General features: G+C 36.8%; 1 protein-coding gene across 7 annotated transcripts in view; it reads right to left on the bottom strand.

The window, feature by feature from the left end:
- The window catches only part of NPAS3 (neuronal PAS domain protein 3), a 957,609-nt gene that overhangs the window by 646,263 nt on the left and 298,511 nt on the right, over positions 1-12,835 (bottom strand). For 4 of the 7 annotated variants that reach the window (XM_070775448.1, XM_070775444.1, XM_070775446.1 and 1 more), the window contains one exon: positions 3,878-4,122. In XM_070775448.1, coding sequence (XP_070631549.1) covers positions 3,878-4,122 — 245 coding nt within the window. Of the gene's footprint in view, positions 1-3,718; positions 3,770-3,877; positions 4,123-12,835 lie in introns of all 7 variants that reach the window. The other 3 variants (XM_070775441.1, XM_070775442.1, XM_070775447.1) reach the window with 1 other exon arrangement.

The following is a 12,835-nucleotide window of genomic DNA, read 5'->3' as shown; positions in this document are numbered from 1 at the left end:
ATAGCCTCTAAACAGAGATTACTATGAATGGAGAAGTGATTTACCAACAGTCACCACAATGAGATTTCTTTAAAGGTTACAATCATCAGTTATTTAGCTGAAACACTGCTGAGAATGCCTGGTCATTTCTTGAATAATGCATAATGTTCATTGTAGATTTGATCTGTATTATAACAATAGAGATATTTCTAAAATAATGGAAAAAAACTATCTGTTACCTTCCAATTGCTTAACATATCATTTCCATGAAGTAATTGACTCAGGACATATTACACACCGCCACCTGAGTGTGCTTTCTGCAAGCACAACTTGCAATAATCTGTACACAATGGGCATCACAAAACAAACTCATCAACCTTTATAGACTTTTAAGAAAAGATATGATGAACACAGGGCAGAATAAAGAACCTTTCTGAAGCAGTAAATTAAAATAATTAAATTTCTATATAGTTGTTTGGGACAAATTTAAATTTAAGCTTTGAAATTTAATTATTAACATGAACAACTCATCACATTAAAAAGATGCTGCCTACATCATGTAAGCACTTTTCATATAAATTTCCAAATGCCTTTAGGTTTATTCAAGAGACTGCTTGGAGAAGCACGAAGTATAATGTCTACTGTTTTATTGTTGGATTATGAACTGCACTTCACATGATGCTGGAGGCTATTTATATAAGCTTGTTTATCCATATGAACTTCTTCAAGGGCACAACATAGAAGACCTTAGCAAATTAAAATGAATTTCTTTTGATGTTGTTGTTTCATGAATGTTTGATCAGAATGAGTAGCAGGTTTGCATTAAAGAGGAAAGCAATAAAATATACATATATTGTACAGCAGAACCAGCTTACCGAAAGCACCCATTGCATTCCTAGCAACCTTTGAGAGCCAGAGTAAACAGTAGCAAGTCCCCTACTTCAGTACAGTATAGACTTCAGTTCTAGACTATCATCAGATTTCTAATAGAGGGAGTAAACATGTGACAACTGGATGATCTGTGATAAACTGGATAAAATTTTTTAAATAATTAAGTCTGGTATATAAATTCCAATCTTCCCACTTTTCTCACTGACATCACCATGTTCCTCTATAGACTGAACTTATCCTATGAGCAGAGACAGTATTTTATCTTATTTTAATCCATCTTCATCATTAGTATTTACATAGTTAAGTTGACTGGAGGTCACAAAAAAAAAATGAATTATTAGCCATAGTCCAAAGCTAAGAGCATTCTCATCTGGATGATGAGATAGAAATCAAATGATGATGATGATAGAAATCAAATATTATTGCTAGAAATAATATCTGAAAGAGCCCTAGACAGAAAAGCAAAACAATGGGATTCTAATTTTAGATCTTCTAATACTTAACTGTAGGAGAAGGCAATGGCACCCCACTCCAGTACTGTTGCCTGGAAAATCCCATGGATGGAGGAGCCTGGTAGGCTGCAGTCCATGGGGTCGCTAAGAGTTGGACACGACTGAGCGACTTCACTTTCACTTTTCACTTTCATGCACTGGAGAAGGAAATGGCAACTCCAGTGTTCGTGCCTGGAGAATCCCATGGACAGAGAAGCCTGGTAGGCTGCAGTCCATGGGGTCGCACAGAGTCGGACACAACTGAAGCGCCTTAGCAGTAGCAGCAATACTTAACTGTAAGCCCTTTCTACATCATTTCCCTCACCTGTAAAATGAGGGCTTAGTTCTATACTATCTATAAGTATGCATCTCTAAAAGGCCATGATTCCAAAAGCAAGCAGAATTATCACATTGTAGAAGAATGAACAGGGCTTCCCTGGTGGCTCAGTGGTAAAGAAACCACCTACCAGTTCAGGAGACGTGGGTGTGATCTCTGGGTCAGGAAGATCCCCTGGAAAAGGAAATGGCAACCCAATCCAGTATTCTTGCCTGGGAAATCCCATGGACAGAGGAGCCTGGTGGACTAAGGTCCAGAGGGTCACAAAAGAGTCAGACATGATTTAGCGACTAAACAAGAGCAAGAAGAGTAGACAGACCATGGAACCACTAGACTTTTCTACTTTGGCAGTAACCACTACCAAGGAAGACTATAAGCTACCAACTCTCTTAAAGAAAAGATGGAAGTAAAAGATAATTATGTTAAACAAGTTAATATAAGTTCCTCAGTCAATGTATTTCAAATTGAATAAAAAGATTAAGAATATATTTTATATTCTTTTGTGATTTCTAACCTGCTACATGTATCCATTCGTCTTACATGATTTGGAATAAACACAAAGACAACCTACTAAATAAACTCTTAAGTATTTACTAGGATTATACTCACATCCTCAGCTTTGGAAAATTCCCGTTTTAGTATCTGGAACAAGGACTGGTATATTACCAAGCTGACATCAACATTCTTAAGGGTAGAAGGGCTGTGTAAGGAAAGCATGAATGTGCCTTGGTCTATTTGTCGTGTGCTTCCTCATATTGACACCCTGCCCTTGAGAACTATCTCTGTTGTATGTTCTTCTCAACCTTCAAATGTCATTCTTATACTTAGAGCAGGAGTCTGTGAACTATGGCTTGTGGGCCAAACTTGGTGGCAGCTGCCTGCTTTGCAAGTATGGTTTTATTAGAACACAGCCATATCTTGTTATTTATATTTGTCTATGATTGATTTCATTCTGCAATGGCAGAGTTGAGTACTCCCCCAAAACTAAAATATTTACTATATATGGCCTTTACAGAAAATGTATGCCAACCTCTGCCTTAGAGAAAAATAACCTGTTACAATTTGCATTCAAATTTTCCTTCTCTAATAAGCATAAGAAACAGAATCCCTAAGTAATGATAACAAAGATGCAAACAGATTCACACAGGTATCTACATACATATGATTACACCTCTTAGCACAGAATCATCAAGTCACTGCTGTTGAACTTTCATTTTATTTGAATCCTATAAGAAGTTATAGCTTTCCCCAGTATCCTTCCCTACAACAGCCAAGAATACAGGGACTTCACAGGTACTCATCAAGGTATAATCACATAGCTAAGAATCTAATTCCTCCCCCAGAGAAGGCTGCCTGCAATTCCATCCCATGTCCAGTTATTCCATGCTCACCAAGGGCCTAGATACTAAGTTAAAGCAGAAAAACCAACAGATCCCATTCCATGCCTTGAGTGATACATTGTTAAAGAAAATCAGTGGCCAACACCACATGTACATCAATAAATACATGCATGCATATTCATATACTTAAAATCTCATTAGTTATTAGATGTTTCAAGAGCATGCAAGAAAATAACCCTCTTGAGTATCAAGGTAAAAAAGACCTAAAGTTTTAATAAATTTTAAGGGTAAGTACATCCAGATTGGGAGCATAAATACATGTTTATATTTATAAATTGTAGGCATTATATATAAAGAGTTGAAACAATACATAGATTGATCACTTTGTTAGTCAATAAAATCATTATTCAAAATGCCTGCTACAACTGTACTCTGCTCTTTGCCTCTCTTTGGTAACTAAAATCAGAAAATGTTAGTCCTAACCTTTACCAAGTATTCTCTTAACCACCCCCCACTTAATAATAATTTGCATGTATTAGCATAACATAAGTTAAACCCAAGAAACATTTTAATGTAAGTCATTCCATTCTCATTTCCCTGAAACCTTATCTAAAGTGATAGACTATTTAGGCTGACAGACTTTTTGAAAATAAAATAGAAATAGAAGAGGTTTATTTCACCTTCACATGGTGTCTTTCTCATGCAGAGTTCAGATTTCCACAACTGTATCCCTTTAAAGGATTTGATATGCAGGAAAAGAAGAGAGGATGATGGTAAACGTTTCATCTCAGAGACACCAACAGACCACATTCCAGGATCAACAGGGGCTGAAACCTTACCTTTTACTGACGTGTTAGGTGGAGGGCCTTCCATCCGCAAGTTCCATGGAGGGTCCCCCTGGTTAGCAAAGTCCCTCATTTTCAGGTAGCTGATTGTAAGTCGAATGATGGAGGCCTTGTCAAGCTGGCTAGTGATGGCTGCAGGAAGAGGCAACAACTTGGCCAATTCATAGAACTCAAAGTTTTCTTTTCCCCGGCGGGACCGGGCGGCGTCCCGGGACTTCTCCTTTCTCAATGCTTGTAAACTGGAATCAAAGAAGTGAAAAAGTGCTGTTTAGAACGTGTGATTCTGTCAATCAGACGAACACTGCTTTTCTTTTTACTTCATCTGTGCCCGCCCCTCCCCGCAACCAGCAAAACCTACCAAAATTTTCTTCAAAATTTCAGGGCCACGGTAAAAGGAGTTCCAGACAAAGACCACTAAAACCATAAATTCTACCTCTGGGCTTATATGCCATAAACTCATGTGCAATGAGTAAAAATAGTTTGCTTGTTAAGTTTTTCCCTCCAATTACCCAGGTACTGAGATATAGTCATTGTTTTTGAGACTAAGATTTACAGGTGATGCTTGCTATTATCAGCTATGAGCAATTTAAAAGACGGTGATTATAATTACATATCTGCATGTGTGAGTGTATGCTCAGTTGTGTCCAACTCTTTGTGACCTTATGGACTGCAGCCTGCCAGGCTCCTCTGTCCATAGGATTCTCCAGGCAAGAATACTGGAGTAGTTGTCATTTGCTCCTCCATGGGATCTTCCTTATCCAGGGATAGAACCACATCTCCTATGTCTCCTGAATTGGCAGGCAAATTCTTTACCACTGAGCCCCCTGGGAAGCCCATTTATAGATCTATTTTTAAGCCAATGGCTTTGTTCATTCAACTATTATCACTCTGGGATCTTAAACCCTCAAAAGTGTAGTTGCTCAGTCATGTCCAACTCTTTGTGACCCCATAGACTGTAGCCCTGCCAGACTCCTTTGTCCATGGGATTCTCCAGGCAAGAATAAGAGTGGGTTGCCATTCCCTTCTCCAGGGGATCTTCCTGACCTAGGAATTGAACCTGGGTCTCCCTCATTGCAGGCAGATTCTTTACCATCTGAGCCACCAGGGAAGACTAAACCCCCAAAAGGATACATTTTAAAAAATGTTTTCTATTACCATCTCGAGGAACGAAGGCTAAACAAAAACACAGTTCACAGAATTAACAAATAAAATGCTGATGTGCTTCCAGCCCTCAATAAGAATCATAACCTTCAGTCAGATAAAGAAAAACTCTCATTGAAAATGATGATTTCAATGGAACTTTATAAATGCACTGGTAATTGGTTGATAAGAGAATACTTTAATTCTTTATTAAGGAGCATACATTCATAGATGGATAGATTCTCTAAGATATTAGAGAATAAAATATATCACCCAGAAAAGTCAAACTTTAAAATAATATAAATTTAATGTTGAAAGATAAAGCCCCATATGGGTTATTAAAATTTATAAACATTATAGACATATTACTTCACAGAAGAGGCAACAGGTGGGATCCAGCATTTTCCTTTAACTATTTATGCACATTTCTGTTTGAAGTTTGCTCGCATTGCTGAGGGCAGAATCTGGCACAACTGAAGTTATATGTGAGTATCTGACAGGAGAAATCCACCTACTCTGAATTGTTCTGTTTTGTGTCTGATGAAAAATAAAATTCAAAATCAGACTGTGATGATAAATAATTGGGCAATATTTAGAGTATCAAGGTATTATTAACATCATATATAAGTATCCATTTTATCGGGCTTTGAAAGCATTTAAAATCTTTGAATCTAGCATCCTGGTTTTCCCCAATATAAAATATCAAGAAAGAGGAGCAAGACCAGAGGAACAGGTCAAAATAAGTCGAGTAGTATGGCTTCAACCTCTTAATATGAGCAATAACATTCCATATTACCTTGCTGCTGCTAAGTCGCTTCAGTCGTGTCTGACTCTGTGAGACCCCATAGACAGCCCACCAGGCTCCCCCATCCCTGGGTTTCTCCAGGCAAGAACACTGGAGTGGGTTGCCATTTCCTTCACCAAGGCATATTACCTTAGACCATATCTGATATTGTTCATAGTGGAAAACTGTTTTCACTGCAGACACTTCAAGTGTTTTACTGAGTATCTATGTAATTTAAATAGCTCCATGATGTTTGGGTCAAATACTTGCTAGGCTAATAGCCCAACAGGTTTCATGTTTGCTCCATTAATAAAATATTTGACATTAGCCAGTTAATGTATTTCTCAGAACTAGACCAATTAACACTACCATTTTCAGAGTCAAAGCAGTCACAGGTGACAAATCTTTGTCCTGATATCTCTGGTGATAATCTTCAGTGGAAACATCACTAATTTATAAAGAAAAGCTATATCATTTTGTTTCCCAAAATTTTAGCTGACCTCCATTCAATTATTCAAATGCTCCATGTGGCTGATTGATAACTAGGTACACGAAAGCAAGAGATGCCTTAAAGTCTAACCAAGTACAAGTAAAATCTGAATCTATGTCAACATCTTAGGATAAAACAATGATTCATAGCCCTCCTCTACCCCTATATAATAAAAGTAATCTATCTAACACCATTTAAGTCAGCTGTACCCAAAGAACTATGTCACTTGACATGTTTTATCTACCACTTGTAGAGTGCAGGGGTTCAAGTTCAGTGCTTTGCTCTTTTTGTGTTCTCATAATCGAATACTACTCCAGAAGGTGGGCTGAACTTATATATAAATTTTTTTTTTTTTGGTCCTATAAGTGACTATGATGGAGCTCTGGAGCAAGGCTGCTAACTCAAGGGCTTGCAGGGTTAAGGCAGGGAATGTCAATGAGTAAAGAGGCCTGATGCTGACTGTGGAGAACTGGAGGATGACAGCCCAGGCAAAGGAAAGCATATACAGTTTTCGCCTTGTGTGTGCTGCTTTGGGGGAAGGCTTACATGTGCTGCCAGATTTCAGCTACTGCTGTTTCTAGTAAACAAAAAATCCAAATTTTTACATAGTATTTCCAAGTTTATGTTACATTTTAAGCTTATGTTAACTAATTGGCATTTTTGAAAAGCATGCAAGCCAAATAAAACATGCCATTTGGTCAATAATGGAGCAGGGACTCATTTTGCAATTGGGTAATAATTCAGGAGGTCAATTCTGCCAGAAGTTTCACATGGATGTTATATGTAATTTTCCTTATATATGTCATTCAGTGGTCACAAATGGATTCATCTGATACCTAATCAATATTACTAACATTCATAATGGGAATTTCTCTATTCACCTGAAGCCAATAGAGGATTAAGCAATATTCTGAAATTGATATTTACTGTATGGGCTTATCAATAACCTAAGGAAAAAAACTAATCCTAAGGTAGAAAAGCCAAAGATCACAGGGAGTAGCCCAGTGGGCTCCAAGGGTGAAGTAGAGTGGAGATGACTTTTTTGGTCCACTCAGGGAAGGTGGGGTCTATGGACACTCATGCTTTGGGGTTCCTCGCTTAAACACTGCCCTCTGACACTTGGCTTTTCTAAAATAGCACTTACTTTATGTGCTTCTATATATTATCTTATCAGTTCTTCTCTATCACTCCCCCCCTTTAAAAAAAATCTCTTTACACACACTGTGTTACCCTACTGGAGTAATCTTCCTGTCCATAATCTTAATAACAAAGGGTTTCCATGACTCCCCACCACATCATTATGCAGACACCACAGTACAGAAGATTTCCAGAATGAGGGCACTGTGTCTGTAATAAGTAGTAATTGGTTTTGAGGGCAACAGCAATAAAATACAGTCAAAGGATTATAAAGGTTGTGGAGATACTGATACAATAGATGAAGCTAAAGACCTTAAGACAATGACAGATTGTGGATTAATCTTTTGCCTGCTTTTGTGAAGTAGAGCCTAGTTAGAAGTAATTCTCACACTGAATTAAGGACTACATTAAAACCTAACCTAAATTTGCATTTGTACATTGTGTTCTAAATCAAAACATTACAGTTGCATTTCTAAATACTAGAGAAAGAATGGATTGACTGTGAGTAAATGTTACTGCCTGATGTCTGCCACCTAAAATGTGACTAAGTAGTACGTTACTTCTTGAGCCCAAAATTCCCACTACTTTAATGCTCTTCCACTTAGACTCTGAATAACAGAAAATCCTCCACAAATCAAAATTTTAACTCTGTGATGACAACAGTATCATCTTCATTAATAATTACCACCAACAACAAATCAACAACTATTTTCAAAGACACACATGCATATCTGAAAATCATATCCAAAATAATGTGTGTGTGTATATATATATATATTTGAGGGTTTATTAAATGATTCTCAAATTTTCAAAAGGAATCCATCACTCCATCCAAAAGAATAATGATCTAACATATAGAATTTCTTCTTATAAGGATTATAAAGCTGGATTCTGCTCTCTTTTTGCCATTGATGTTGCTAGAATTAACTTATCCTAAAAATATCCTTGGTTAAAATAATATTATTTAATGTATGTTTTCACTCAACATCTTTAAGCAACTTTTACACATTTATAAAGTTATACCTTTAAGCATATACCTAACAAGCAATCAAAAAAGAGTTTACTAAGAATGAAGATTCAGCAGTCAGTATTTGTTAAACATAAAGTTATTTTTTGAATCCTCCATGTATTTTAAGTTCCTTTGGCAAGCTGTATGTTTCATGGAAAGAGTTCCAATGAAGGGATTCTGAGATCCACTTTGGCCATTGTAGACATTATAATTCTAAGTCACTATGTTGAACTTCAATTTTATCATCTTAGACCATGAGGATGACAAAAAAGTAGCATTTGGCAAATCTTCTGGGACCACTGCAATGGCTCACATGATAATTTCATAGTAATATATTGTAGACTATAAAGAAGTGAACCTCCCTTGGACAGTTCTATATTGCAACAGTTAAGATAGTCTGTAAACTCTAAACGTGGTAGAGTCTCCTTTAGAGCTTTACAACAAAGAATTTTAGTAAGACTGAAGAATGCCTAAATGTAGTCAACCTATACTTAAGCTTTCTTGGAAGCACAGATGTTTGGAGCAGGGGCTCCATGTCCACAGCATCACACAGGTACTAGCTGGCAATCTTGGACAGAAGTCTCAGCTTCTTTGGACCTCAATTTCCTCATCTGGGAAACAGACATTATAGTAGAACATACTTCACAATATCTTCAAAGGAGTAATTGAGCTAATATATGTCAAGTGCTAAATGCCTTGACATATATTACTTACAGCTGCCATGTTGTATATGTTACATAAACATGGAAAGTGAAAGTGAGAACGTCAGTTGCTCAGTCTGTCCAGCTCTATGCAGCCCCATGGACTGTACCCCGCTGGTTCCTCTGTCCATGGAATTCTCTAGGCAAGAATACTGGAGTGGGTTGCCATTCCCTTCTCCAGGGGGTCTTCCTGACCCAGGGCTCCTGCACTGCCAGGAGATTCTTTACCATCTGAGCCACCAGGAAAGTCACTATAGGCACTGACTACTATTATAATAACTTTATACCTAGGAAAAAGCCTGACTGTTTTAATCTTAGTACCACATCTGATCACCACCTTGTTCCTCCAGAATTCTTTACAATTTTCTTTTAACTAGTAGCATCTTTCCTATCATTTTATTTTTCATTCAGGCTATAGTTTCTATAATTCTAAATACCTATGTTTTTTACTCATTGTTTCTCAAACTCCTTTCTTTATGCCACTTATGACTTTCATTTTTTAGTAAATTTTACTTCCCATATAGTGACAGTAGAAATTAAGTCAGAGAGCTGACTTCTGCTTGGTGATAACCCTAAAATTGCCTATTTATTTAAATGCCTCCATGTTCTCTCATGCTTCTCACTTTCTGCAAGCTCTGTCTGCTGCCTCTCTCAGCATGTCTTCCACAATAGCAGGAGACAGAGGGTAAGTGCATGAATTCCAGAGCCTGTGCTTAAATCCTGGCTCTATGACTAATTACATAATAATTAGTAAATGTTAGCAACTTACTTAACATCTTTTGCCTCAGTTTCTCACCTGTGATATGTGATGATAATACTGCTTCATAAGGCTCCTGTTAAAATTAACTGAGGTAGTTAAAAAAATATTTATAGTGGTGCCTAGGACACAGTAAAACTGTATAAGATGTGTTAAATCAAAACCCAAGCTTATGTCACACTAACTGTTGTATGCTTTGAGGTCCTTTATAATTTATACTGTGTTCTCACCAATAAGACTTCCATCTACTGGTTCTGACATACCACACCATATACTAAGTGAAATAAAACTACTTGATTGCAGAGATATTGATTTTTCATTATGTTCCTCCTTACGCCTAGGTCTACCTGTCTTTTACTATAGGTATACTCAATGACTTGTTCAAATAAAAAATGCATGTCTCATTAATGGAAGATGAAATGTTTATAAATAAGTGATTTCCTATGCTAAGAATAATAAAGGATCATTTTTTAGTTTCCTAAAGTAGAAAAAACTGACATTCAAAATTGACAAGCAATTTTGTTTATAGAGAAAAATGAACATCCAAACAGTAATTAAGGGAATGGGCGGGTTACTCGGGAAGACTGTGAAAGCTTCTATGGAAGACTTCAAAATTGCAATGATAATTATTCATCAGAAAGAGTATATGTGTATTCCTAGCAGGAAGAAGGTCTTTCAAAGCATCTCCTAAAACATCACAAATCTGAAAGCTCTGTCTGCCAGGCAAAGCTCCAAATCCAGGACCATGGAGAGCTCACCCAGAACACTTGGAGCAGGGAAGAAACTTGGAAGGACAACAGCAGTTTCCAGTTCTAGCCTCCATACTGGGGGCAAGGCTGAATCATGAAACTCTACTTGAGCCAGAAATGAGACAGGAAAAAAAGGTAAAAGAAAGTTTTGTTGCTTCTTAGAAAAAAAAAAAACAAAAACCAAACAGGCACTGCCACTATCACAAAGCCAATATTATGAAATTGACTTAGCACTTGCAATCTCTCCGAAGCAGTCTCAGAGTTGGATAAAGGTGTCAATTGTTCACTGGGACACTTGTCCATAGTGGAAAAAGCAGGTAACTTTGGATGTGATGACTCATTAAAAGAACTAAGTTGTCTCTTGTGGTTTGTCAAATTTAGCTTTGCAAAGTTCAATTTCTTTGGTTTTCTACTTCACAGAAATGGTGATAGTGATTACAGAAACAAGACAGTTGGATATTTACAGAATGTAACAGAGCAGAAATAGTAACTGTCCCAGAGGAGCCAACAGAAGTAAGTCCCCTTAGTCAAATGTTTCTTATTCAATGACTTCTTCACAGCCAGATATCTATCAGCTATTTTTTAATACTTTATGGAATGATTTCTTATATGGACATTATCAACAGATCCATACTCTCTCTACATAAAAATCCTCTCTCTAAGCCTCAAAGTTAACACCTTCATGTAAACTTTTAGACTACAATAACTAGTCTTTATAAAAGAACACGGCAGGTTTTGGTCATTAACTCTAGGGGAAAGGAAAAGTAGAGTAAAAACCACTTTAAATTTTACCTTTTTAAAGTACTTCTAAGGAGCCAGACAGGCAGTTTTTTTTTTTTTTATGGATTTTCCTACTTGTTTTGCTTAGGAGAATCCAGCACTAGACTTCTACTATTTATCAATTAATCTGGCATGCAGCCTCAAAGGAAGAAGGTCGACCTGTATTAAAAATGCAGCCATCAAAAATTCATCAAAGGCTGCAGCATTTTAACTCATGAACCTTTGAACACCTGCATACTTGTCAGATCTCTGGTCATAGTTAACGGTGAAATCTATAGTTACTCCGGTACCTACACCTGCCCTGACATGAGCTGAATGAGGCAGCTTCCCAGGGAAAAAGTACAGTAAAGATTCTATAAGCACTGCTTGCCCTTCCTTCATTACTTTCAATAAAACAGTCCACCACACATTGGCATCACAGAGAGTTCAAAGTCAATCAAATCAGTCCACTGCAAAGAATAAAAATCTTTCAGAAGTATTTTCCCCCCATGATTGTAAATACCACCTTTCTTACAAGGTAATATAATTGAGAAATGCATAAAAAACTGTTATCTGGTAGGATTATGTACAACATAACTCCCAACCCGAAATCTTTTAATGCTCTTCAAGAAAGGGTAATAATTTCAGAAACCTTCCTTTAATGTGTGAAGAAAGCAGTATAGTACATACTGGAAGTTAAAACTGGAACCTTCAAGTTCAAGGTAAGAACTCTGCTGCTTAACTAATGCACTGCTCATAGCTGTCATCATTAATTTATGTTAGCCTCTGTAAACATCAAGAGTATAATAGGCCAATTTCACAACTAAATATAGATGCACATTTTGCCCTTATATAAATGGCAGATTGCTGCTGTAGATCATCGCTGCAGCAACACGTCAGTAAAGATGCACTGTTTGATGGTCTGATGCTCACACAATATATAAAACCAGTTGTAATGGTTGTTTGGAAGCAAAGTGTAACATAGCAGCAAAATTTCATTTGTTCCACAAACTCAGGATATATTAAGCTTGGCTGACAAAGACTGTTTGATGTGCTAAATCAGTTTGACCTTCATTCTTGCCTTATTTTTCTCATTTAACAAGTGAAATTACCATTATTTTTCCCGCATGTAAGAAAATATCATGAAATTGATTGCTTAAAAACATTGTCAAAAACATGTGCAACTGCTAACATGCAATAAAGTATTAAAATCAAGATGTATCTTTAAAATCTTTAAACTATGATATATTCTGATTGAATAACCATGACCTATTTTTGACTTGTGGTAAAACAGATCCAAAGAGTAATTAAAGCCATTCCACTGAATGCTTTCCCTCATCTTCAGAAAATGCCTTGTGTATGTTTGAACTTAATAATTAAATTAATTGGTTTTAGCCAATGAGCATTCTTATTCTTAACACTTTAA

Source organism: Bos indicus, chromosome 21 (assembly GCF_029378745.1).
Source record: "Bos indicus isolate NIAB-ARS_2022 breed Sahiwal x Tharparkar chromosome 21, NIAB-ARS_B.indTharparkar_mat_pri_1.0, whole genome shotgun sequence".
NCBI classification, from domain to species: domain Eukaryota; kingdom Metazoa; phylum Chordata; class Mammalia; order Artiodactyla; family Bovidae; genus Bos; species Bos indicus.
This window is presented reverse-complemented; position numbering and strand designations above follow the sequence as displayed.